This window comes from Neoarius graeffei, chromosome 11 (genome assembly GCF_027579695.1).
Source record: "Neoarius graeffei isolate fNeoGra1 chromosome 11, fNeoGra1.pri, whole genome shotgun sequence".
Taxonomy (NCBI): Eukaryota; Metazoa; Chordata; class Actinopteri; order Siluriformes; family Ariidae; genus Neoarius; species Neoarius graeffei.
In genome coordinates this window covers 1,854,947-1,868,928 of record NC_083579.1, presented here as the reverse complement: position 1 = coordinate 1,868,928, position 13,982 = coordinate 1,854,947, and the positions used below count along the sequence as shown (strand labels likewise).

At 37.8% G+C, this 13,982-nt stretch overlaps 1 protein-coding gene across 2 annotated transcripts in view; it reads left to right on the top strand.

Moving 5' to 3' along the window:
• Window positions 1–4,444, top strand: part of slc8a1b (solute carrier family 8 member 1b) — an 84,071-nt gene extending 79,627 nt beyond the window's left edge. For both annotated transcript variants that reach the window (XM_060933241.1, XM_060933242.1), the window contains exon 7: window positions 786–4,444. In XM_060933241.1, coding sequence (XP_060789224.1) covers window positions 786–1,162 — 377 coding nt within the window. In that variant the 3' untranslated portion in view covers window positions 1,163–4,444. The remainder of the gene's footprint in view (window positions 1–785) is intronic.
• The last annotated feature ends 9,538 nt before the right edge of the window (window positions 4,445–13,982 follow it).

The following is a 13,982-nucleotide window of genomic DNA, read 5'->3' as shown; positions in this document are numbered from 1 at the left end:
CATAATATTCCTGCCTTGACTAGGCTGTGGAAAAGGGGGCTTATAGTACACTTTATTTACCTCAATGTAACTAAAATCCATTTTATTTTAACTAGAATACACTTTATGTACCTCAATGTAACTATAATCTACTTTATTTTAACTAGAATACACTTTATGTACCTCAATGTAACTATAATCTACTTTATTTTAACTAGAATACACTTTATGTACCTCAATGTAACTATAATCTACTTTATTTTAACTAGAATACACTTTATTTACCTCAATGTAACTATAATCTACTTTATTTTAACTAGAATACACTTTATTTACCTCAATGTAACTATAATCTACTTTATTTTAACTAGAATACACTTTATTTACCTCAATGTAACTAAAATCCATTTTATTTTAACTAGAATACACTTTATTTACCTCAGTGTAACTATAATCTACTTTATTTATTGAACTGTAGCTATAGTATAGTTTACCTCAGCGTCACTTTAATACGCTTTATTTTCCTTGTTGTAGGTATAATACATATTGTAGCACAGTTTATTTACATCTTCAAGCCCACTATTCCATCCTTACTATCATGCAGTTATGAATTTTAAAGCAACAATTTCAGTCTCTTATCGTCTGAAAGTGATTTTATCCAATGGATATAGCCTAACTAACGTCATTTTTCAGAGCAGATAATATAAAACTGCCATTGTCACTAGAGTATTTGGCCACTAGAGGGAATCATTCACACTTGTTAAAGCCTTCCTGCCTTTTAATGTTTGCTTCTTTTATTTCTCCAGACACCTTCGCCAGTAAAGTGGCTGCGATCCAGGACCAGTATGCCGATGCGTCTATTGGGAACGTGACGGGCAGCAATGCGGTGAATGTGTTCCTGGGCATCGGTGTGGCATGGTCCATCGCCGCCATCTTCCACCAATCGAAAGGGCGTGAGTTTCGTGTGGAGCCAGGAAACCTGGCCTTCTCAGTCACGCTCTTCACCATCTTCGCCTTCATCTGCGTGGCTACGCTCATGTACCGGCGCAGGCCCGACATCGGCGGAGAGCTGGGAGGCCCGAGGACTGCCAAAGCGCTCACGACCATGCTCTTTGTCAGCCTGTGGCTGCTCTACATCCTCTTCTCCTCACTCGAGGCTTACTGCCACATCAAGGGCTTCTAAACACACACACACACACACACGCTGATGTCCGTATGAAGATGCGTACACACACACACACACACACACACACAAAAGTTATGAAGAAAGACTGATGCTAACAAGACGGAAGCTAGCAGACAGGACATGGATAATATTTTATTTTCCCATTTTAGTTGAGTATATATAGCTAACACACAGAAAAATGACAACAAAGGAAAGTGAAAAGAGTAAAGCTAAAGGAATGAGGAGTTAGTAACTTTACTAAAGTCTGCTAATAAGGTTCAGTTCTTTTTAGTTTGTTTCTTTTTTTGTTCTCATTAAAACTGATACAACAACAGAAACTGATAAACGACTGAACGGCACTGAAAAGGAAACGAGCTGTAAAATGCTGTCAAATGTTGCATTTTATTTATTTATTTCCTCTCTGCCATTTACGCTCCTCATTCAGTGCCTCAGGCTGAAAGGTTTAATCTGATTGGACGCTTGTTGCCCAGCCAAGCTTCCCCATTGGCTACGGTCAGGAGTTGTGATTTTGCGGAGAATAACGTATAAAAATAATACGAAAAACACTTGACAACCTTGAAGACAAGCCAGTACTAAAACACTTTATGTCATACATTAGCCCAGGAAATGCTGTATTCGAGAGAACAGAATTCTGGGTAATGTAGTTCTGATGACTGTATTTTACAAAGTGTGAAAGTGCACTATTCCGGTCCTTTTGTGTCTTTGTGGTCCTTTCAATGCCATTTTCACTAACAAAATCTCTCTAAACTGTTGATACCTAACCATGTTAGCCGTGATACTGGATATTTTACGAAGATTTTTCTCACAGGTTGGAAGTTACACGCCTTCTTTAGCTTTTTAATTAGCATTTCAGTGAAACCTACTGGTAATATGGTGTTATTTGACATTTAAGTTACGTCATTATGTAAAGTTATTGATAAACTTTACTACAAGTCCAATCAGTATCTGTTAGCTCATTGCGTTTTAACATGTAGAGCGCATACTGTATATGGTTAACGCACATGGTGTTATTGCTAATGAAAGAGCTGACAAATATCCTGGGAAGTTTTATTCACCTAAACACTCCGATAACTCAGACAGTAAGTTTATTTACAGGTCAATCCGAACACAGTTTTAGCGAATCACACCAGTTTAATTGTAACTTCGTGTGAATATAAAATCGTAAAAACATAAAAAGGCAATGAGCTACTAGAAGTATTATACAGTTGCACAAAGTAACATCATTTTATCATATGTAGCTTTAAGGAATTGTGTATTAATCAGACTGCTGTAAGAAATCAGTTAACAGTTAGTTAAAGGATCGCTGGAAAAAAATTATTGGAAAACACAATACAGCATTAGCACTGGTGATGAGTTCTCTGGAAAACTGGTTAATATTCACACTCCATTTCATCAACAGGAAGGAGACAGTGTTCACAAACTCAAACGATTCAGTATTTTGAACAAGTCATAAAGGTGAATGAATCATTATTCATTCATAAATGATTCCATCTTTTTAAACGAATCACTGAAGTGAAAGAATCAGGATCAGTCGTATGGCGTCTTTTGATCACCAATAGTTCAGTCTTTTTTAACAAATCACTACGATGACTGAATCTTTATTGTGACCAGACATGTTTTATTCATGAACGATTCCGTCTTTTTGAACGAATCAGTAAGAAGAACCAATCAGTTTCGGTCACAACATGTGTTTTGTTTGTGAATAGTTTAGTCTTTTTAAACAAATCACTAAATTGAATTAGTATCGTTCACTGCCACGCACTGAGTCATTCCTTTTGTTCAGCTGATGCTGAAGGGCTTCGCTATTGCAAACCGCAAAACTGAAACGTGAAGCTGAACCACGACATTTCCAGAAACTTTTTTACGTAGTTTTATGTTCTATTTTTATTCGTCAGTGTTTTGTAAATGTCCGTGAATTGTATGAGTCGTTTGTGTAAGTGCGTGTGTGCTGAATCTTTTGGTCGGATTTGCTCCTCTGTCGTTTAGTGAATTGTTAACTTTCCAGAAGGTTCTGTGACGTTTCCTCGCTCACTTTGGCTTTACACGTTGTGAGTAAAGCTGGCAAGTCCGCTTCAGCTATTCGCAAGGCTCCCATTCTCAGTGTTCAGTGTCTTTTTCTTCCCTGATTCATTTGATTCCCATGTGCTAAATTAGCAAACACGCCCCACTTTCATGTTATTAAAATATTCGAATGTTGTTAAAATATTAAAACGTATTAAAATCTTCGTTAAAGATATATTTGTGTAGTTTTGTAAAACAAGTCCAGTTGATTTTTTTTTTAACCTTTGGATTTTATTGACTTTAAACGAGATGATTTTCAGAGACTGAAAGGCTTCATTAGATCAGCGTGTGATCGGAGTGTCGTTTCTGCCCGAGTTTACACTGATGACTGTTACACACACACACACACACACACACACACACACACACACACACACACACAAACAGTTCCCATCCATTCTTAACACACAACTATGGTCTCACACATTTCATAAGCAAATTTAACCATGCTAAAGAGAGGTACACACATCATAGCCGTGAGCTAAATCTTTCCCTCTCTCACTCACACACACACTCACACACACACACAGTGGAGTTTACGAGGGTGTGCGCTCCCTCCAGTCCTGCTGAGGTTATATAAATGAGGCTAACATTTTAGCAGATTAGCATGGTTTTAGACACAGCCGCTCGATTTAGTCTGGTTTTAAACTTGTAGATTAGCCTGAATGCGACACAGAGTGTAGCTAGCTTTATTTTTATTTAAAGAAGGTAAAGATTTCAGATTAGACTGGCTTTAAAAATAAACAGATTTTTCATCTATTTGTCCTTTTAGAGTCCAGATTTTCACACTAATCTAGAGTAGCCATGCTAGCGGTTAAGACTCGATACATTTAGATTTGGGATAAATGCTAATTGTAGTTTAACTTGATGATAAGAAAGAAAAAAAATTGCCAAAGGGAAAATTGTAAAATCGTTTCTAAAACACAATTCTGGTGATACAACTGGCTTTTGTATTCGATGCTAATGTTTTTTACCGAAAGAAAAGAATTAAAATGTAAAGTTTGAAAAATGGCCTTGGAGGACTTTCATACGAGAATTTATACAAAACTCAAGCACTGAGCACTAATTATTAGTGAATGTTTCAGCACGTGTGATAGCTCAAGCTTAATGCTGAAGGAAAATTCCAGAACTGGTTGTCCATTTATTTTTGGGTTTATTGTTTTATTTCGGGGTTTTTTTTTTCTTGTTCTTTCTTTTTTAATTACAAGAGTAAAAACAGTTCCCTGATGTTTCTTTATGAAGACAAATGACAAGGACAGCGTTGAAATACAAAGCAAACACACACACACACACACACACACACACACAAAACACAATAATTTAAAGAAAAAAGACAAAGACACAGACCCTTGGTATTCCTTGAAAAACAATATAAAGAAAGAAATAAAGGTGAGAAGAGGACGGTGGACACGTGTGAATTACAGCCATACTCTGCCGCAATGGACTTCCTGTGGGTGTGGCCTCCTGCTGATCACAGCATGTGTCTCTAAATGTGTCTGCATCTCAGTGTGTGTGTGTGTGTGTGTGGTCTCGGTCAGTCGGACGCATCTACAGCGTGTGGTCAGACTCCGATCCTGGACGGCGATGGTGTCAGGTTTATAAATACGAGTGCATGAGCAAAAACTAGCAGAAGTGTAAATCAGGAGTTAGCCGCTAAGAGACAACGCTAACTAACACTAAATGAATGGATAGGAAACTTTACTTACTTCAGATCTTTACTCCAATCTTAACATGTTCAGAAATTCTAGAACGATACAATCTGCTCTAATGTCATGTTTTATTTCTGAGTGCTTAGCGTTAGCATAGTTTGCTAAGCTAGCTGGAACATACAGGAGCTACAGACATTCATGTGTAAAGGTTTTAACGGAGTGGTCATTTATACATTGAAAGTTTCATTTCATACATTATAGATTAGCTAGCTGGATCACTTTGCAACTTTTCTTGTCTCAAATTACGCCTTTTTCTTGCATTGAGGCTGTAGTCACACGACAGCTCGAGATGGGTTTGTGAATACTTGCCGATGAAAAATTGTTCGCATCGCCACCAGTCGTGCGATACACGGTGAATGTTCTCGGAGCTTCGCGAGTTGTTTTTTGGCGTCTCCACCTTGTGAGTGGCCAAAAGCGTCACAAAATATTTCAGTGCATGCACTGAAATTTGGTGGCGATGTTTTTGTCAGCAAACTAAGCAGCGAATCCTCACAGATGTGTTTGGGAAAACTTCCTGAAGTTCAGGGAAGCATTGCCACCAAATGCCTTATTTTCATCGATAACCATCGCAAATGATCTCGAGCTGGAGTGTGGGCGTAGCCTTCGGGGGAAAAAAAACAGGTATCGTGATCGTTTCTAAAACAGCTACATTTACACTGATTTCTCTGAAAATGTTTGATTTGGAATCTTGGTTGTAAAACTGTAATGAGTAATCAGGTTATAATCTTTAGCTAATTTTTTAGCGCAAATTAATAAAACGCGCTCTTGCTTAAGGAACAGCTTCTGATACGTCGATTGTTTTCAAAACATTACTCGCTAGATTTGAATTTTTATGCTAACTTCTGAAAATATCTTTAGTCTTGTTTTAAAAACATAACAAGTAATTATGTTTAGTTATGTTTAGTTTATTTAGTGACTTTTCTTTTCCAAATTACACTTTCTTTGGTAACTTACTTATTTCAGTGAATTCTGATTTTTTTTTTTTCTTGAAAAGCTCTCATGCTTCAGAAAAAGCCCACGGTGTCGCAGTTATTAAAATAAATAATTCTGCATGTTTATGTGCTTTTTAATGATTGTTACAATTAATTCTAATGAAAAGCACCAATGCTTCTGAAAAAGACCATTTTAACCTGACCATTTAAAATATATATATAAAATGTAACAGGATCTTTAGCTAGATTTGAATTTATTTACTATTTTCAATAATAAAAATAGTTTTTGTGAGTTCACCTGCACTCTTGCACCTAAACCTGGCTATGTGTCCAGGATTAGAGTCTGATGGGGCGTGTCCGCGTCTTGGATCTCGTCTGCACCGATTGTGGGTGGGCTCGCATTTCAAAGTCCCTCCCTCTTTTTCACACGCTCCGCCCCCATCCCGACCCCATCCCTCGTTTCATATTTGGAATGTTAACGTGCTAGTTGTTGACACTGTGCATGGATGCTAACCTGTGTGTATATAGTAAGCCGTAACTCACTCATTAACGTCATCGATGAAAGTTTTCAGAAGATGTTTGTGGAGATATTTCGAGTTTATTTGCGGTTTTATCTTGCACATATGTCGAAAAGAAAAGAAAAAAGGCAGTATCTGTCGTTCCAGACAGTGCTACGAGGACTTTAATCACAGGGAATGCATGGGTACTTGTACAAATAATAACATTAATCACAATAAAAACAACAATAATAATAATAATATTATTAATGATAATAATAATAATAACAACAACAACGCCTTTTTTTTGCTTGTTGCCATGGTTGTAATATTATTATTATTATTTGATGGTAGATTATTATTGATGAAAGGCTGTTTTGTCATTGCGAGTTTGTGTGTGTATATAGTGTACAGTGAAATCGAGGCGAGTGTGTTATTGCCTCAGCGTTATCTCATATTTATTTTAAACCCTTTAGTCAACTCAAGAATGACAAATATTGCCTTTTAGATGTATGTCTTATTTCCTTCACTGAGCAGTGTGTGTGTGTGTGTGTCTCTGTGTGTGTGTGTGTGTGTGTGTGTGTGTGTGTGTGTGTGTGTGTGTGTGTGTGTGTGTTGTTGCCATTTTCCCCCTCTTTCCCCCGCTGCTCAGATGGACTCGTTTTTTCAGGGGTTTAATAATATCTTTGATAATGTTGTTTTCTTGTTTGACTCTCTCTCTCTCTCTCTCTCTCTCTCTCTCTCTCTCTCAAACATCGACACCTTGCGTTATCACCATCATCATTATCATCACATGACTCAAACTTGAGTTTTTACGACACACTGAGAAGAACATTCGACATTAACAAACTGGTTTTATTTGATCAGTTATCAAACACTAATATAATGCTGTATTTAAATAAAGACAGTATTTATGAGAAGATTGCACAATGACTCGCTTTCACAATGAAATACGTCACATTATTACTAGCTAGCATATTACACCAGTGACTAGCTCATTAACAAGCCCAAATTTGTCATCTAGCTAGCTAATAAGCCAAAACTTAGCATTCTCACAAATAAATACAATAAAATGTAACAATCTAGCTCACTGACAGGACAAAACTTAGCATGCTAGCTAATAAATATAACAGAATGTAACGATCTAGCTCACTGACAGGACAAAACTTAGCATGCTAGCTCAGCGTTTCTCAACCTTTTTTCAGTCACGGCACCCTTCAGAAGTATGCAAATTCTCAAGGCACCCCCATATAAAATATACGCAGTCATGCTGACCATACGCTGACCCCGGCAGTGACGTTGTGACATGGGAAAGGGGGCCGTGAGACAAATTTTGATGATGCATGAAGCGCCGATGATCTGCATTAGTGTAACTATCGTTTTTTGGAATTTTAATTCATTTTATTTATTTCAATGTTAGAATATATAATTTTTTGACGGCACCCCTAACGAAGCTAGACAGCACCCCAGGGTTCCGCGGCACCCCAGTTGAGAAAGGCTGTGCTAGCTAATAAATATGACAGTATGTAACGATCTAGCTCGCTGACAAGACAAAACTTGTTTCTGTCACATTTCCTCGGTCACTGTTAGCTTGCTAGTCATCCTTAGTTTCTCAGCGTTTATATATCTGTCCTGGTTTTCTGACACAAAAGTTTGCTGTTTAATCAGAATATATTTCACTTCGTTAGCTGTAACATACAGTGTGTGTTCATGGCTGTTTAATAGCTACGTTTATATCCATTTTATGTTGCTCGGCTTTAATTTCAATAGTAAAACTGCTCAAATTATCAGAAAGTTTTGGCACAAATTCCACATAACTGAATGGATTCTGATCAAAATCGTAAGCATTTTTAATCTCCTAGTTGCCTAGCAACAGTGTTCCTAACAGGAAGCATTTGTTCATGTTTAATCATGTTTATTACTTACACATTTTACATGCATATATGATCAAATGCACTTAAAATATCATACATAAATTAAATAAATTAATACAAATATAAATGAAATGATATCCTAAAGATAATATAAAAACCATAAAAATATCGCTAAGCTGTAGAATATATATATAAAACTTCAAAAAATATTAATTATTAAAAACTAAAGTAATGTGTTTTAAGTAAAAATTTTAAACTAGATAAATTATCAGCATGTTTAATTAACTTTGGCGGTGTATTCCAAAGCTTTGGAGCTGCCGATGCAAATGTCTGATCACGTAATGTCTTTTTAGTTATAAATGGTAACAGTTTCAGTAAAAGCTCATTATTAGATCTTAAACTATACTTGGACACCTCTTTGATCTTAATTAAACTTGATATATAATTGGGGCACAACCCTTAATAACTTTAAAAGTTCATGTGTTGAGAGCAAGAGGGATGATGACGCCATACACAGACTAGCTGCTAGCATACAGAGTCCAGATTAGCTGTGTGCTAATAATTAGTTGTGTGTTACATAAAACATGCAACTTGTTTTAAATAAATTAGGAAAAGTCAAAAAGAAGTTTAAAAGAGCATCAGGTATAAACTTCTCATTTACAAATTCAACTCCATGACTCGAGTTATTGTGTTGGAAATGTTTTAAATGTGTTTTTGCACGACAAACGTTTTACAGTTAACCGTGCAGTTCAGTGGATTACGCTCAGATTGTAAAGTGTGTTCTTAAATAATCACCATGAATTGAGTGATACTGAGTATTAATGTCTGATAACTGATAAAGTTCAACTCTGTTATTCCATGATTTGGATAAACACACATTATGCAACAAACCTTCAGGATGGGATTGGAACATGACCATTCTGTCGGTGCTGTGAGGAAGATACTGTTATTTTTAGATTAGACTCGCGATCGACTCACACCATGATTTTAATAAAACAGACGTTCAGACGCAAGGTGTCATTAATAACTTCTGTGTTCACTCTGTCGTTCTCCATCTTTATCTGGTTCCTATCAAAGCTCTGACCTTTACATTTTACTTTTATGATGAAGAATTGAAAATGCTGATTTTTTTCCTTTACGTTTGCACTCAGACTAATAAGAAGGAAGTCCACTAACTGTGATTGCCCCATGGTACACCTCTACACAGGAAATAAAGTTTGGGAAATCCTGTTTAGAGCTCACGGACTGCTGTGTGTCTTTATTAGTATATACACACACACACACACACACACACACACACACACACACGTTTGCACTGTGAAAACTAAGCTAATATAATCAAATGCAAAAGTTTGTGCACCCTTAGGACTATGAATAAGGATAATGTAATTTATAGCAACATTTTTTTAATCACAGGTAACAAAAAAATGCACCTCTGGTGCTGATGTAACAATAAACATAACAACAATAATAATAATAATAATAATAATAATAATAATAATATATCCATCCTTAACTTTTATGCCTGCTTCAATCCTATATTTAATCTATTTTTATGTCAGTTTTGTTTTACATTCTAGATTGAACCTCTAAATTGAGTTCAATAATAAGACATTTTTACAGCATTTAAAAACAATTAGGTCTGCAAATTTTCAGCAATCTACAGAGTTACCATGGTAAACTTAGCATTTTAGAAGAAGAACAACAACAACAACAACAACAAAGTTAAACTTATCTAGTTAACAAGCAAAAGCTATTTAGTTAACTCAAAACAAAGCAATCTAGCAACTTGGCAACCAAAAAGTTAGCAATCTAGGTAGTTATGGTGAAACGTATTCTAGTGAGTTAGCAACAAAAATTTAGCAATATAGATAGCTACAATGGTAAAACGTAGCAAGCTAGCTATAGTTTACAACCAAAAACTTTCCAAGCTCTCGAGTTAGTAAGCCAGTATGTAGATAAATTGTTTTATGATTTGATTAATGTTGTGTTTCAGGACATATCCATATTTCATTTTTGACTTTAAATTCTAATTTTACAACTCTAAATCAGAGAAAGTTGTGACGGTATGTAGAAGTTGAAATTAAAACTGAAAGCAATGATTTGTAAATAATCTTTGACCTGTATTTCACTCAAAACAATACAACAGCACATTATTTGATGTTTTACTTCATGATTTTTTTAAAATAAACATTGATTTCAATTTTGATTCTTGCAACACATTTCAAAAAAAGTTGTTACAGTAAAGCATTTCCCACTTTATAATGTTGCCGTTCCTTCTCCCAACACCAAAAAGATGTTTATGGACTGAAGACTCCAAGTGCTGAAGTGTTTCAGGTGTTATTTTTGTCCCGTTCTTCCTGCAAACAGGTCTTCAGGTGTGTAACAGTACGGGGTCGTCACTGTCATATTTTTCATTTCTAAATCTTCCACACATTCTCTATTGGGGACAGAGAGGACACGCCCTCTTCTTCCACAGCCACGCCTTTGTAATGTGTGCAGAATGTGGTTTTGTGTTGTCTTGTTGAAATCTCCCTGGAAAAGACGTCGTCTTGAAGGCAGCAGATGTTGCTCCAAAATCTCAGTGTACTTTTCTGCATTAATGCTCCATCACAGAAGTGTAAGGTACCTTTGCCAAGGGCACTGACCCAACACCATACCATGGCACACCTTGGCTTTTGGACTCGTTCCTGCTAACAGTCTGGATGGTCCTTTTCCTCTTTGGTCCAGAGCACATGGCGTCTATTTCTTCCAAAAAAGACCTGGAATACTGATTCATCTGACCACAGTACCCGTTCCCACTGTGTGATGGTCCATCCCAGATACCTCAGAGCCCAGAGAAGTCAACGGTGTTTCTGGACACAGTTAACTTAAGGCTTCCTTTTTGCACAGTAAAGTTTTAACTGGTGTTTGTGGATGTAAATCCATACTGTAGCTTGATAAAGGTTTGCCAGAGTAATCCCGAGCCCATGTGGTTCTATCAGATGTAGATGAAAGACGGTTCTTGATGCCATCTGAGGGATCGGAGATCACGGGGGTTCAGATTAGACTTGAGCCCTTTATACATCAAAATTCCTCCAGATTCCTTGAATGATTTAATGATATTATACACCGTAGAGGGTGAAATATCCAAATCCCTTCCTATCTTTCTTTGAGGAACATTGTTTTTAAACATTTCAATAATTTTCTCACGCATTTGTTGAAAAACTGAAGCTCCTCGGCCCATGTTTCTGGAAGGAGGCTCCAGCGTCAGCACTGTGTAACAGTCAAAGGGGAAGCTGGAACTTTTCCGAAAGTTTTCCGACGTCTTCAGGACAGAGGAGTTTACACTTCTTGACAGTTTCTCAGTAACATGATGGAACAAGCTGTGTGGTGTTTTTTTTTGTCTGATTAACTTTGAGAGAGAGAATAAAGACTCTGGTGAGCGAATGACTGTTTATAGCTGCTATCACATCAGTGACAACAGGAACTAACTTGTTTAATGATCATTAAATGTAGCAGTAAAAGGGTAAAAACTATAAAATGTTCTTTACTAAATAAAAAATTTAATTGTTGGTAAATTGCTGCTGTGGTATAAGAGGATGAAAATCTGCTGAGAAAATGCACATGGTCTTGATTGTAGAAAATTGTAATCTGTGAATACATTCAACACACCGTCTCAGTGGAGTAAAAACTCGACTTCACAGTTCTTCAGGAATTCAGGAACGTTTGGTGCATTTTCTGATTTTCAAGGATCATAAAACTCACGTAAAAAAAAATGTTTTCAGGATATTGGAAAAGGAAAAATCACTGCAGGTGCATGAGGATAGAAATCTGCTCTGTGTGTGTGTGTGTGTGTGTGTGTGTGTGTGTGTGTGTGTGTGTGTGTGTGATTGCTCAACTGTCAGTCACACAGAGAACACGATCACTAAATGCCACATTTCAGACGATAACGCGCACACACACACACACACACACACAAACAGAGAGAGAGAAAGTGCTGCTTGACAAAGCACTTAGCATTTGTAACATTTATTTGGGAGCAGTTATCAGAAAATGTCACACAGCGTCTCGTGATTGCCTGGTTTGCCAAATTCGTGTTTTTCTGAGTGGGTAGGTGTTCATGCATGGACTGTGTACATAATGTGTGTGTGTGTGTGTGTGTGTGTGTGTGTGTGTGTGTGTGTGTGTGTGTGTGTGTGTTTAGATTAGACCATAGAAATGTCAAATAATGACCTGAAGTGTTTGTGTGGGTGTGTAACCATTGCGTTTCATGGTTTAATGTAAAAACAGGTTACACACAGAGAGAGAGAGAGAGAGAGAGAGAGAGAGAGGAATAATTATCTTTGCTCCACAAAAATCCATCCCTAATTTTCATAAACATGTTGGATCTCCATCTCAAACCTGCTGCCAGACACCAGGGTGTAAAATATGACTGACGTTTCCTTTGAAAACAGTTGACATCGTCATGCTTTTATCATCAATTACACAGAAAATCAGGTCTTTTCTCTCTCAGCCTGATCTGTTAGTCAGCTCATTACATTACAGGCGTTTAGCAGACGCTCTTATCCAGAGCGATTTACAACAAGTTCTACCTATTCTGCATGTCTCTGAAGTGGGGGGGAAACCAGAGCACCCGGAGGAAACCCATGCAGACACGGGGAGAACATGCAAACTCTGCACAGAAAGGCCCTCGCCGGCCACGGGGCTCGAACCCAGACCTTCTTGCTGTGAGGCGACAGCGCTAACCACTACACCACCGTGCCGCCCCTCCCGATGATCAGTTATTCGTAAATGTAAATGTGTATTTCATGTTGTTAGAATAAAGTTCCTTGTTCCACACTCCCCAGAGACTCCAACAATCTCTGTTACTTCCTTCCAAGTCTTTCTTCCTTTATTTTGTCAAACAGTAAACAGGAACGAACTGTGTATTGTTGCTTTATGTTGTCTTCCCAAATTTTAAGAGAATTAAGTAAACGCAATCCTGTGCAAAATTCTTACACGCATGTAAAGAAATGCTATCAACCAAATGAAAATGAGTCTTAACATCCTCTCTCTCTCTCAGGTGGGGTTTACATTAGACCGTATCAGCGGATCATCAGATTAACGTTTTTAAAACGATTCGCGTGCACACAGCAACGCCAATACACGGAGACGCTAATCACATGACTAATTAGATGGCACGTAAGTTGAAATGTGTCAGTGCGGCTCAGCGCTTCCTCCTCAGCGGCTGCGCTCCAAATCACTCCGCCCTGAACAGCGAGTGCCCTCTGGAGGGTGCGCACTCCGGCCCTGCGCAGCTCACAGAGCGCGCGAGTGAAGCGCACGAGCAGTGATTCGGGACTGAGCCGCTGTGTGTGAGATCCCAGTGCATATCAGGCATGCGCAAGTCACTCACCACTTGCAAGTGGAAGGATGGCAAGCCTAAAGACAATCATAACTACACAATGGGCAGTATTTGCATCTTACCATGAACAACATTAAGAATGACAAAGCAAAGCATTATATTCATACTTTTATACTCTTTAATGAAAAACAAAAAGGTGATACAAGGCGGAAACAATAGCAGGAAGTGAAGTCCGCGCCGTTTTTCAGCAGTCGCGTCACATGACCAACGTGGCATGAACAATGCCAGCGAATCAAGAAGGTGGATGTCACAGTGACGTTGTCCAATGACGACGTCAGCTAGAGCTCAGCACTGCATTTCCTCGTATCTCAATGTTTACACAGCACCGGATCAGATATGAACTGGGTTGAATACGTGG